Here is a 12,709-nt window from a genome sequence, read left to right on the forward strand (position 1 = left end):
GAGGTGGACAGTGAGGTGGACAAATAAAATGATATGGCACGATTTATAATGGTTACTGTTGCCACGTAGACGGAGATTGCAGAACACGCGCTTGGTTAATTAATAAGCCAGCAAAAAACGTGTCTAATTGGTATGAGAATTGCCTAAGAAACGTGTCTAATTGGAAAGAGGTCTAGTTTAAGTGTCTAAGTGAAAGATCGTGCCAACTTTAGGTGTCTCCTTATGTATTACGCCAAAAGAGATAGTAGATTTGTTGAAATATGGTTTGAAGCACAAAATGGACACTTTTATGGGTATGAAGTGATAGGTCATGTGGATGGCTCATAACATCGTGTAGATGTTGTGGAAACTGGAAAGAGAGATATACGTTGAGTTATTAAGAAAAAAACGTCCATTGACAGTACTTTGCTTACCGGTAAAAAAGTGTCTCTAGATAGTATTAAATTCTCGCACCCAAGGGTGAGGCCTTGTGATCAATGAAGTGTGTGCATACTTTAGGGACCAGTTTAAATCCTAGCGGAGACAAAAAAATTAGGTGATCTCTTTTTTATAAGAGAAATACTAGGTGATTTTGCCTTGATTGTCGTAGTTATCCCGCACTTGTTGCCGTGGGAGGTATGGATACATTTAACTTTAAGCTCCTTGGAGCTGTAAAGTGTTTTTGTACCTATTTACTTGCTTAGCTTTATTTGGGATTTGAATATTTAATTATTTATAAAAATGGTTTTTTCTTTTATCAGTAAAAGGAAAATTCCGTTAGTAGCAAAACAGCACTAAGGAGGTGCTGGGCCATTTTGCATCAGGATCATCAGCAAAAAGCAAAAACTGGTTAGCTCTCCTCTATAAACATCACATATATTCATGTAAAGATTTCTATAGTGTCTAACATAGAGCATCATTTGCCCTACTCCATTTTACACCAAAAGGAAAACAAAAAAAAAAAGGACAGTTGATTTTTATCTTTCAGACTGGATTAGAGTGACCCTCAAAGCCCCGTTGGTTCCTTTCGTTCCTTAAGGTCCACCAAATGCAGGCTAGGATTTTGATCCACTTCTTCATAGTTTCTTTGTCTTTGCCTTCCCTGTATAAGCATTTTAGCAGGTCAAATATAGTCTTAGACATCGCCAGTTGTAGCCCATCATACACAACATTACAAAAAACAATGGCTCTTTTGAGGAAAGGGGAAAGAGAAGATTTGGAAATTTCCTTTCTGTGCTTTTAGAAGTGAATTTTTGAGAGTACAGATTTGTGTTTGAAGTTAAATGGAAGTGGTTAACAAGAGTTAATTTGGAAGATTTTGATACATATGATGAGGCTTAAAGGGAGAAGCTTTGATTCTTTTTATAATTTGGTAACTAATGGTGTCTTGGTAAGGTATGAGTTTTTTTTTTCTGTAAGCTGGTGGAAAAAGCTTCTTGGGGGATAGACTTGGATTATGATTGATGGAGATGAGTGAGGTTTCAGGATGATTTGTTTTTCAAAGTCGGCTCCCATCCCACAAACATCGGGAAAGGAGGAGAAAGTTTTTGCAGGGATAGAAATTGTACAAGAAATATGGTTTATTACGGTTTCTGACATATATATATTCCAAAGGAAAATGAAGACATGCTATTTCAAATGATTCAAGGAAAATAAAGATTTTTATTGTAAAAGATGGGAAATTGCATTATGCTGCTTCTAGGATCCTCTTCCTCCTCCTCGTTATTGCATTTCCTTGAAAACTTCTTGCATCTTTATGAGCTTCCTTCTTTAATCCCTCTATTAAGGTTGTTCATAAAAGTGTAACGAAAATTTATATCCAAGTGAGTGGGTGCTTACTTTTGAATACAAGTTTGAACAGATACCTTGAAGGATGTGTAAGAATATAGTTCTGTTAATCCGAATATTTTGGGACATGAAAGCATAAAAACTAGCTTGAAAATTTGGTCATATTAGAGAAGGAACAATTAAGTTTTTTGTTCTTCTTTTAAATTTATAAAACAAAAAAAGAGAGTATCATTATGTTAAGTAGTTATAATGTGATAAATGGACAAAGTTTAAACGTAAATTTTGTTCTGCAGCCGGTAAGGAATTCATTTTTATTAACTTTGAAACAAGAAAAAGATTGTGTAATTTTTAGTATTCTTGTCATGATATTCCTTTATCCACAATTTTTCTGTGTGATTATTAACAAAATTAGTTAATTAACCTCAAAAAAGTGCACCATGTAAATTAGGTCAGGTTTTTGGTTTATAATATAGGGAATATCACCGGAAAAAAATATAGATATGCCAATGCCTGATATATTTTCATATTTTAGAATTTGGCTAATGTGAAGTTGCAGAAAGAATCATTTATTCTCTATATCAAAAGTTAAATTTTATAGTATAAGATCATTCTATTGCCTTTTGATAAAGAGCAGTCTTGGTGCATAATCTCCAGCTATGCGCAGGGTTCGCTGACCATTGTGTTTTATGAATGCAAAGTTACTTTGCATTTCTGCAAGAGGATGTTTCCTCTACATACACTTATTTAAACCTTTTAAAACTAAAGAGTTGACAGACTTTTCTATTCTACTCTCTCTGGGAATATGGCTTGAATCCGTGATTTCCGGTCATATGGCAATAATTTTTACCATTGCACCAAAGTTCCCTTCTCTATCATCCATTCAATGCAACTAAAAAATTGTAAATGTCATACTGCATTAGATCTAGTAGGACACATGTGGGTATATGCTCTATATAGGTGATTCTAAGACAAATCATTGAGTATTGCAATAAAACGGGTCCAATGGAGCAGAATGGATGTTAGGGATTTATATATCAGACCCTTGTTTGGGATGAAGACATAGTTGTTAATGTATACTACCTTAGGTCTATTGTGGATGGGTGCTTTTGACTTTAAAGCAATTTTGACCTTGTCTTTCGACCCACTTATCTTTGTAAATTCTTAATTCTTCTTGCCAAATCATATTGCCGGGTCAAATTACCCAAGGAAGCCTTGGCACAGGGAGGAAGTGAGGAACCAATATGCTTATAATTGTTCGTGTTTTTTTTTTTTTTTTTTGCATTTTTTTATCAGGTGTTTTTTTCCTTGCAATTAAATGTATTAAGCAAGAGTATTTGGCTGTTACAGGGTACCAAATGCCAAAGCCAGCAGAGAGTCAACAGATATTGAAGTATATGGAATGCAAGGAATCCCACCTGATGTCTTAGCAGCTCACTATGGAGAGGAGGTATGAGCATTATAGTGATGTGCTTGAATTTGCCATTTGAGTGACATGGAGGAGTCCTATGGTTTGCTCAATTGTGACAAGTAGAGAAGTTACTTTTGCGGTCTTGTCTTGCTTGCTATACCATTGTATTGTTACTATTGAATAGCAACTAATGTGGCAAGAATGTTCCCTTAACTTGGTTTTAGGAACTTAAATTCTGGGTGTTGAAAACTTGAAATAGTGCTACTGAAGTTGTGACGACCCGGCCAGTCGTCTCATGAGTCACCGCTCCGTTTTCCCCATTTCTGCTTCTTTATGCTTCGTTATCCGTGTTTTATGGTATCGGGTTGGTCAGATCGAGTCCGGAATGATTTTAGTAAGGTTTAAGACACGTAGTCTCTTGTAAGGGAGTTGGAGTTGGAAAAGTCAACCGGATGTTGACTTATGTGTTAGAGGGTTCGGATGCGAGTTCTGATGGTTCGGTTAGTTTCGGGAGGTGATTTATGGCTTAGGAGCGTGATCAGAATGGGTTTTGGAGGGTTGGAGTAACTTTAGGCTTGAATTGGCGAAGTTGATATTTTGGCGATTTTCGGTTGGTAGGCGAGATTTTGATATAGGGGTCTGAATGGAATTCCGAGAGTTGCAGTAGCTCCGTCGTGTCATTTGGGATGTGTGTGTAAAATTTCAGGTCATTCGGACGTGGTTTGGTTGGGTTTTTGATCAAAAGCGTATTTCCGAAGATTTTAGAAACTTAGGCTTGAATCCGGTGTGATTTGGTAGATTTGATGTTGTTTGAGGCGTTTTGATGATTGGAACAAGTTTGAATAAGGTATTGGGTTATGTTTGTGCTTTTGGTTGAGGTCCCGGGGGCCTCGGGGTGAATTCAGATGGTTAACGGGAAGATTTGAGACTTGAGAAAATTTGTTGTCAGGTGCGGCGCCGCATATGCGAGGGAGAAGCCGCAGAAGCGGTTATGGAGGGGATTGTCAGGAAACCGCAAATGCGGTTGTGGGGGCCGCATCTGCGGAACCGCAAATGCGGAAGAAGGATCGCAGGTGCGGCAGTGGCCGGCTTGAGTGATTTTCGCAAAAGCGGTGTGTTAAACGCAAAAGCGGTACCGCAGAAGCGGGTTTTGGACCGCAAATGCAGAGAGGCCTGGGCAGAATGTATATATTTCTTCCTTCGCGATTTTTGAAGGGAGATTTCAAGGGAACCTCGTTAAGGTAAGTATTTTGGACCTAAAACACATTTCTATGGTAGTATTTCATGGATTTAAGACTGAAATTAAAGGAATTAAAAGGCTAAAAATAGAGGATTAAGGCTTGAGTTTAAGAGGCATTAAATTGAGGATTTGAGGGGTTATTTGAACTCCGATTTTGGTATTCTTGAAATGCATAGACTCGTGGGGAGATGAGGAATCTATTGATGTAAAAATTTCTGATTTTCGAGAAGCAGGCCTGGGGCTCGGGTTTTTGGTAATTTCGGGATTTGTGCCCTTTGTTGATTGTTTTCGCTTGAGCTTTGTTCCCTTAGTATATGTTGACGTCCTCGTTCTGATTTTGAATAGATTCGACCCGCGTGGAGGCCGATTCGAGGGGCAAAGGCGTCGCGAGCTAGAGATTTAACCGGTTCGAGGTGAGTAATGATCGTAAATGATGTTCTGAGGGTTTGAAACCCCGGATTGCACATCGTAGTGCTATATTGAGGTGAGACACACGCTGGATGACGGGCATGAGGTCGTGCACTATTGGGGATTTGTGACTTGGTCCATCCCGATTGATGATTTTACCGCGTATTTGACTGAAACTTATTTGCTATCATCATGATTTGGGCTGATTGCCATATTTGGGCTTCGTGCCAACTATTTGAACCCTTCGGGGATTTTTATTGATATTTCCTCACTGTTTTGACTTTACACTTGAACTCAGTCCTATTATTTTTCACTGTTTTCATACTCAGCCATGTTTACTCAGTTTTAAGACTTAAATGATATTTTAAATGATGTTTGGGCCGAGAAACACTGTTTTACTATTGCCCGAGGGGCTTGTGAGTATTTTTGACTGAGTAAGGCCGAGGGCCTAGTTGTGAGGAAACACTGGTACTGATATGAGGCCGAGGGCCTGAGATATGTACGCCACGAGGTGGCTTGATTGATATAAGGCCGAGGGCCTAGTTGATGCCATGAGATGGCTTGTTATTGCGTTTGGGCCGTAAGGGGACCCTCCAGGAGTCTGCACACCCCCAGTGAGCGCGGGTATCCATTGTGATGTGAGATTGAGCCCGAGGGGCTGTTATTGTTCTGAGATGTTGCCCGAGGGGCGGATGTGGTGATACTGTGTCCGAGGGGCGAACTTCTATTTGTTTACTCTACCTTAATTACCTGTCAATTACTTGTTTATTTGTGAAAGAGGATTTTACTTGACTTTCCACTGTTGTACTGCTTTTAAATGGTTTTACTGCTTCATTATAGAATGCCTTGTGCCTTAGGTGTTTTCTTACTTTCAGTCGTTATTTACATTTGTTACTCACTGAGTTGGAGTACTCACTTTACTCCCTGCACCCCTGTGTGCAGATTCAGGCGTTGCTGATCCTGCCAGTGCGAGTTGAGAGCTCCCGGCGGACATTCGGGGTTCACGAGGTAGCTGCTTGACGTCCGCAGACTCGTGTTTCTCCCTCTTTATCATTTCTATCTCATATCAGGCTTTTGTACTAGTTGTAGACCTTTCAGACTTGTATTGGGTTTTATAGATGCTCATGACTAGTGACACCCCGGTTAAGGCTGTGTTGGGTTGTACTTCCCCACTTTATTGACATTATCCGCTACTTAGTATTGCTATATCATGTTTTAGACTGCTTTTATGCTATTTAACTGTTTAAAAGTGAATTGGGTTTAATTGGCTAGCCTTTTCTTCACGAGAGACGCCATCACGATCGGGTTCGGGTTTAGGGTCGTGACAGAAGTTCAGGGCATTAGTTTGAATATAGTTAAAGAAGTAGCTATCTGGAGCTTGTATCATATTAATATCTTACTTCTATTGGGTGTTAAGTCTGTGTTTCAGTATGGGCTCCTGACTAGTTCTACTTCTGTATAAGCCTGCAACTTGCAGAAATCAGAAGCTTGTTTTTAAGTTTTCAACCTTGCATCTGCTAAACTAAAAGCAATTGATGTTCCGATTTCTCTACTTGCTGTCCCCTGGTGTTTATGTGTTTAAGCTTTTAGTACCTTTGTGTTTGAGCTTTTAGTGACTTCCTTTATCTCATCTTTGAGTTAATATGAGTGTATTACCTTTTCAGTTTTCTGCAGATCTTTCCCATAGATGCTGCTAGAGTTGTCTGTTCTAGCTTCTCTGCTTTCATGACTACATAAACCTAAGTTTGTTCTCTCTATGGCTTTTATTTTCCTGTAGATGATGAGGCCCCAGCAAAAACTGCCAAAGTGGACATTCCGTCATCCCAGTATGTTGGTGGTGCAATTCCAGGATACCCTCCCCGGGCATTTTTTGGTGCAATGCCACCACTGTATGTTAGTCGTGGAAATGCTTTTTTATGCGTTCAGATTTCCTTGTGTTTGAATAAATTAGGATACTTTCCTTTTCATATGCTGTTGCATGAGTTTTATCACAAAGAAAAAACTTTCGATATTTGGGATTTGTGAGAAAATATACCCCCATAAGTTGCGAGTCATGATCTCTTCATTTTGTTCTTGAAGCCTGGAGTCAATTCATTTTTATCTCTTCTATCAAAGCATATGTTCTCCTTGAATAAGTTTTGTTTAAGATGGAATCTGTCATTCGTGTCGGTTTATCAGTATCAAGGAGTATATTCCTTGAATAAGTTTGTTTGTAAGACAGAATAAATGCAAAGAAAAATTCGTACTTCTTGAAAAAGAAAAACTTTTACAATTTTGACTAGTAACACAGCTATCAATACAAAATAAGAGAACCAACTATTTCTTTTTAAGAAGATAGACTTACAAATATTCCAATTTGGAGCCCATCCGGGACAGTGATTTAGCAGAAGTCTCTTGTACTAAAGTTTAGTTCTTTTACAGTTGATTCTGGTCTTTTTGAGGACATGCTTTTACATATGACGAGAAGGATCCGGAGGGAGGACTACTGCTTGCTTTGTATCTCTATTCTAGGATTACCTAATGTTTCTGGATTTCTTCTGAAAGATTCCTATGTTAGGATCAGTATTACTTGGTCAAACGAGCAGAATAATGAATATATGAGATTAGGAATCTAGCTCTTTAATATAGCATATCCCAGCTCTGACTTTGTTATAGTTATGACTGATGGTGTGGCATACCTAAATTTTGTCAAGAATTGGTCTGTAAAGAATTCTAGCGCTAGTTTTTCAGGTGTTCAGCAGCTTAGATTTCAGTATTGAAGTTGACACATTTCTTCCTTGTTATCCTTGTGGCCTATAGATAAAACAGAATTATGTCTCCAAGGGATGGCTGAGTAGTTGAGGGATAGCAGTAACAATCTTGAAATTCCATGTTTGAATTCCAACAACAACACTGATATGAACTGGCACGGCAGCACTTATGCTTGTGGGCTCTAACTGGCTACTCGATGGACTAGTCGAGGAGACCATTGTCACAAAATAAAAAAGATAATAGGGGTAATTTTAGCCTTGGCATTTTTATCTTTTTGTTAACCTTTTCTTCTACATTTTGTTGTTTATTGGCATGCTTTGAATTTATTAACTTTTAATGAGCACCTCCAATAGGTATATAAATTCTTACATGGATCAGATTTTCAAAAAAAAGTCTTACATGGATCTGGCCTGTTTGTGCAGCTATAATCCTGCTGTGCCGATGCCTCCCGCTGGTTGGCCAGTCCCCCCTCGGCCCCAACCTTGGTATCCACAATATCCTGCTGTCTCGGTTCCACCTCCTGCACCAATGGGTCTGCCGCAACAACCATTATTTCCTGTGCAAAATGTGAGGCCTCCAATGCCAGCTATTGCACCACCAACGCTTGTTAGTCCTCCAGGCCTCCCGGCATCTAATCCACCTGTTCCCGTGTCTCAGCCCTTGTTTCCTGTTGTTCCGAATAACAACCACCTTTCCCAAAGTTCGCCATTTTTACCGCCAATGCTGTCAACAAGTGTGCCATTGAGCTCTGCAGCTGACACAAATAGCTTAATTGACCCAAACATGGACAACAACACTCCTGCCACCATTGGTTATCAGATTTCAGGTATTCAAGGTCTTCTGTTGTAATATCTTATCCATTCTGTTAAAGGGCTGACACTTTCGACATGGTTCTTGTTGGGAATTTACTTATTGCCAATTTACTGTTGTGACTCCAGTTAGAATAAGCAACTCTGTTCTGATCCATTAGTAAGAAGTAGTATTTCTTGATTGCTTTTGGAATTGAAATGCAAAGCCTGTTTGTTGTCCTTGATTCTTTCAAAACTTTGTGAAGTAGTTTTGGCATCTTGCAGAGAGAAAATTTATTAGTTGCTTAGATGAGGTGATAATGCGAATTTTATTTCATGCACATGCACGTATATTTCGGTGAGAAATCAGAAAAAAGTGGAAAGTCCATGGTGTCAGATTATTTTGTTGGTTTTAAACTTATAATACAATATTTAGTATTGATAGTGGGAATTAATTTAGGTGTCATAAAACACTTGTATGGATCCATGGGTGAAAAATGGGACAAAAGGGTTCTTTGGTGCAATTTTTTTTTATATTGATGAATTTTGACATTTGAAGCTGTTGGCCTTGCAGTCTTTGTACAGCATGCATTTTTCTCTTATTTCTGACCTGAATCCTTGTGGAAGACTAGAAAAGAACATCCTATTTCTTCCTCAGATAATATTTTCCGCTAAATATTATGCAAGTTATCTTACCTGATTCCCTGCTCTGATAGAGTTTTTGTTGGGTGGTTGTAAGCACGTGATTTTTGCCCTATATGAGAATTACTCCCAAAAAATTCAAAAATAAAATGATTTTTCTTGGTGTGCCATTTTTGTGATATTTTGTGACATTTTGAATAATTATTTGTATTTGTTTGTGCATGTTTATTTGCTAAATTAATAAAAAAATACAAAAATATGTCGCCTTTCGCATGTAGGATTTAATTCTACAATTGTTAGTAATTAAATTTGTTTTACAAAAAATAAAAATTACAAAAATAGGCATCGTTTGCATTTTTAGCATTTAATGTCCAAATATACAATTTTATGCTTAATTATTACTTAATTGTGCGTTAATTGTTATTGGGAGTTAATTTGCGCTTTTATAACTTAATTTAGTTCTTAATAATAGTTTAAGTATTTTTATAATTTAGTTTTAGAAAAATAAAAGAAGAAAAGAGAGCGAAAATATAAAGAAAGTCGGAATTAGGCCTCTTCTTCGATTTCAAGCCATAGGCCCAAAAAATGGCCCAATCTTCCCTACGACCCAGTCCATTTCGAACTGGGTCGACCCAGTCCATAACCCAAAAGACCCAAACCCCTTTTGTCTTACATTTTACAAAACAAAAACAAAACAAAAAAAACAAAAAAAAGAAAGAAGGGAAAACCCTAAAGAGCTAACCAACCCGCCCCCCCTTTCTATCTTTCTTCTTCTTCTTCTTCTTCAAGAAAGACCCCTCCCATGGCTGCCCTTTACCCTCCATTAGCACGTCCTAATAGACCAGTTGTTCAAGCTTTACTTGCTCCGACCATGGATGACCCAGCTGCGTCTTCATCTCCTTCGTCAAGCTCAAAACTTACTTGACATCCATGGTTGCCAACGCTACGTCGAATGCTTCTGTCTCCGAGCTGCTATCTCACGCCCATCATCTTCAACACCAAGCTCCCCGCGACTGCCCGTCACAGCTTCTGCCTCGTCAACTCAGGCAGCCATGGCTGCCATTGCATTCCATCAACGTCGAACAACTAATTTGGCTTGACATTGTTCGACGACCAGCTGTTGTTGCTCCCCTATGCTTTACGTTGTTTCTTATCCCTCCCTCGACAAACTGTTGCTGCTACTCATCGCAGTAGTTCCCTATTGCCTGCTTCTCCATCGTTACTGTAGCAGCAGCTGCGTCCAGCCATAGGATCTCCGTCGCGATGCAGTTTCCTCCGAGCTGCTGCTGCCGGCATCCGCTGCTTCACTTCATCGTTCTTCTTTGCTTCTAGTGTTTTGTTGTTGCTTCGTCTTCTTTGTTTGTCAAATGTCGAGGTTTTTTTCATTGAGTCGAGGCTTGGACAGATCGGTATACAATCAAAGTTCGTCGTTTCAATCCGGTTAGTAGTTTTGAATTTTATTTTGTCCATTTTCGTTTTTATATTTCTCAAAGTTAAAATCGTTAAATATTTGATTCTTGTTTTGTTCGTTGTTTATCGTTGAAATCATTTTTTCTAGTTTGTTCATGTTCATGTGCTTTGTTAAAATTAATTTTCAGATTTCAAAATAGAAGTTTAATTAGTTGTTTTCATGTTTATTTCATGTTTGTATTATTGTTTAAGTAAGTATTTGTTAGTTTGATGTTTGTTAGATTCAAATTGAAATTTAATCAACTATTTCTTCAATTTGTTTCATGTGTTTATGTATTGTTAGAAATTGTTAATATTGTTAAGTTCAAGTTTAAGTTCATAATTGTTTCTTCGTCGATCTTGTTATTTGTTTAAAGAATTTAGTTGTATTAAAGGAATATATTGTTTTAATCGTTTAATCCGTCATGTTTGTTGTCTTAAAATAGATTCATTCATGTTCATACTTTGTTTGGATGATCTTGAATCCGAATTTTGTATAGTTTGATTTCTTGTTTACCATTTATGATTATTGCTTGAATTGTTCTCATAATCTTGTTTTAAGTTTAATATAAGAATTGTTTGTTGTAATGTTGTTAGAGTTGATTTTTAAGTTCAATATGATTGAATTTAGAAATCTTCATATTTTGTTTGTTGTTGTTTGTTGAATCCGAAAATAGGATTGTTTGTTGCTAAAATATTGTTCAATCATAGTTGTTCTTTGTTGTTCAATTCGTGTTCATGTGACTTGTTGTTGAAATGTTGTTAAAATCGTGTTCATGTGATATTGTTGTTATGATGTTCATCCATGTTCATATTGTTGTTTGAACATTGTTAGAAATTGATCATATTGTCTATATTTTGGTTAAGTTTGATTAATTGATGTGTTATAGCTGATGGGTAGTTTGGTAAATTTGTAATACGTTCAGGGGTAGTTTGGTAATTTCAGTAAGGTCGGAAGGGGTAGTTTAGGAATTGTACATTTTGTAATTGTTTATTTGAAGCATGGGGGACAAAATAAAATGGGGTGGTTTGTGATATTATTATTTAATATAAAGGGGGGACAAGATTTAATTTAAAGGGGAATCTTGCATTATTTTAAAAGAAGCATGGGGGACAAAATGAAATGGGGTGGTGTGATATGTTTATTTAATGTAATGGGGATGAGTGGGAAGATAATGGGTTTGGTAGAGAAAGGGATTGATTTTAATTGATTAAAGGGTGGGGATTATATATAGAGGTCTGAAAAATGATAGAAGGAGAAGAAATACAGACAGAAAAAAAAAGAGATTGAAAAAAAGCTGAACATTTATTCCGAAAAAAAAATTGAAACTCTCAAGAAAAGAAAAACATACAAAGAAAAAAAATTGAAAATTAGAAGAGAAAGTAGTACACACCTGATAAATATTCTGGTATACAGGTGTAGAAATTAAGGGTTGAAGATTAACTAGCCTTTCAAAAATCTGAAAATTTCCCTTGGTTTCTGTCCGTTATTTTCGGCATTCCTGGATTTTATTTTGAATTTTTCAAAGCTGTCACTGGGATTTTCGTTGACTGGTTATTGCTGGTTATTGTTGCTGTTGCTGTGTTACGTATTACGTTGCTGACTTTCTTCTTCTTATATTGACAATATCAGGTACACAACTGTAATTTTGGCATTTTGTAAGCTGAAATGAAGAATGGAGTGTTAAATTTTTAATTTAGTTTAATTTAATTTTTTGTATTGTATTTAGGTTATTCATGTATTATTATTCCGTAAATCACTGTCATCGGCATAACTAGGCATATTATAGCGACATATTAAATAACGTCTTTACCAGATTATTAGGAAATATATTTAAACCTGATTATTAATTAAAATTGTTTAAATAAAAAAATAGAAGAAATAACGTAAAAATGGCGTTATTGAATCAGTTTGGCAAAAATTAACTAAGTTCCTTATTCATAAGGTTTTTCGTCAACGATAAGTTAATCCGAATCATGTAGTCAATTTCAGTTATAACATGAATTAGTTTGCAAACAAGTATTAGGACATGATGAATTAAAACAAAGTTAGTTAATGTTAAATTGTTTAAATTTTTAGAAATATGATTTAGTACTCAAGTTTTTATTTTTATTTCTTTCAATTTTCAGTATTTGTAAATAATTAGTTTCAATAAGCTTAAGTCTTACTAATAATTTGAATTTTAATCCAACTATGGGATAATTAGTTTTTTTTATTTTTTTACTTTTCGATAATTCCATGTTGTATTTATGATT

General features: G+C 36.7%; 1 protein-coding gene across 6 annotated transcripts in view; it reads left to right on the plus strand.

Moving 5' to 3' along the window:
- The first annotated feature begins 740 nt into the window (after positions 1-740).
- Positions 741-12,709, plus strand: part of LOC104249796 (protein SUPPRESSOR OF FRI 4-like) — a 28,248-nt gene continuing 16,279 nt past the window's right edge. Inside the window, exons 1-5 of one of the 6 annotated variants that reach the window (XM_070169119.1) lie at positions 741-828; positions 3,115-3,214; positions 5,766-5,831; positions 6,601-6,716; positions 7,997-8,400. In XM_070169119.1, coding sequence (XP_070025220.1) covers positions 3,167-3,214; positions 5,766-5,831; positions 6,601-6,716; positions 7,997-8,400 — 634 coding nt within the window. In that variant the 5' untranslated portion in view covers positions 741-828; positions 3,115-3,166. The other 5 variants (XM_070169102.1, XM_070169109.1, XM_070169112.1 and 2 more) reach the window with 5 other exon arrangements.

The sequence above is a fragment of the Nicotiana sylvestris genome, chromosome 1 (assembly GCF_000393655.2).
Source record: "Nicotiana sylvestris chromosome 1, ASM39365v2, whole genome shotgun sequence".
Lineage (NCBI taxonomy): Eukaryota > Viridiplantae > Streptophyta > Magnoliopsida > Solanales > Solanaceae > Nicotiana > Nicotiana sylvestris.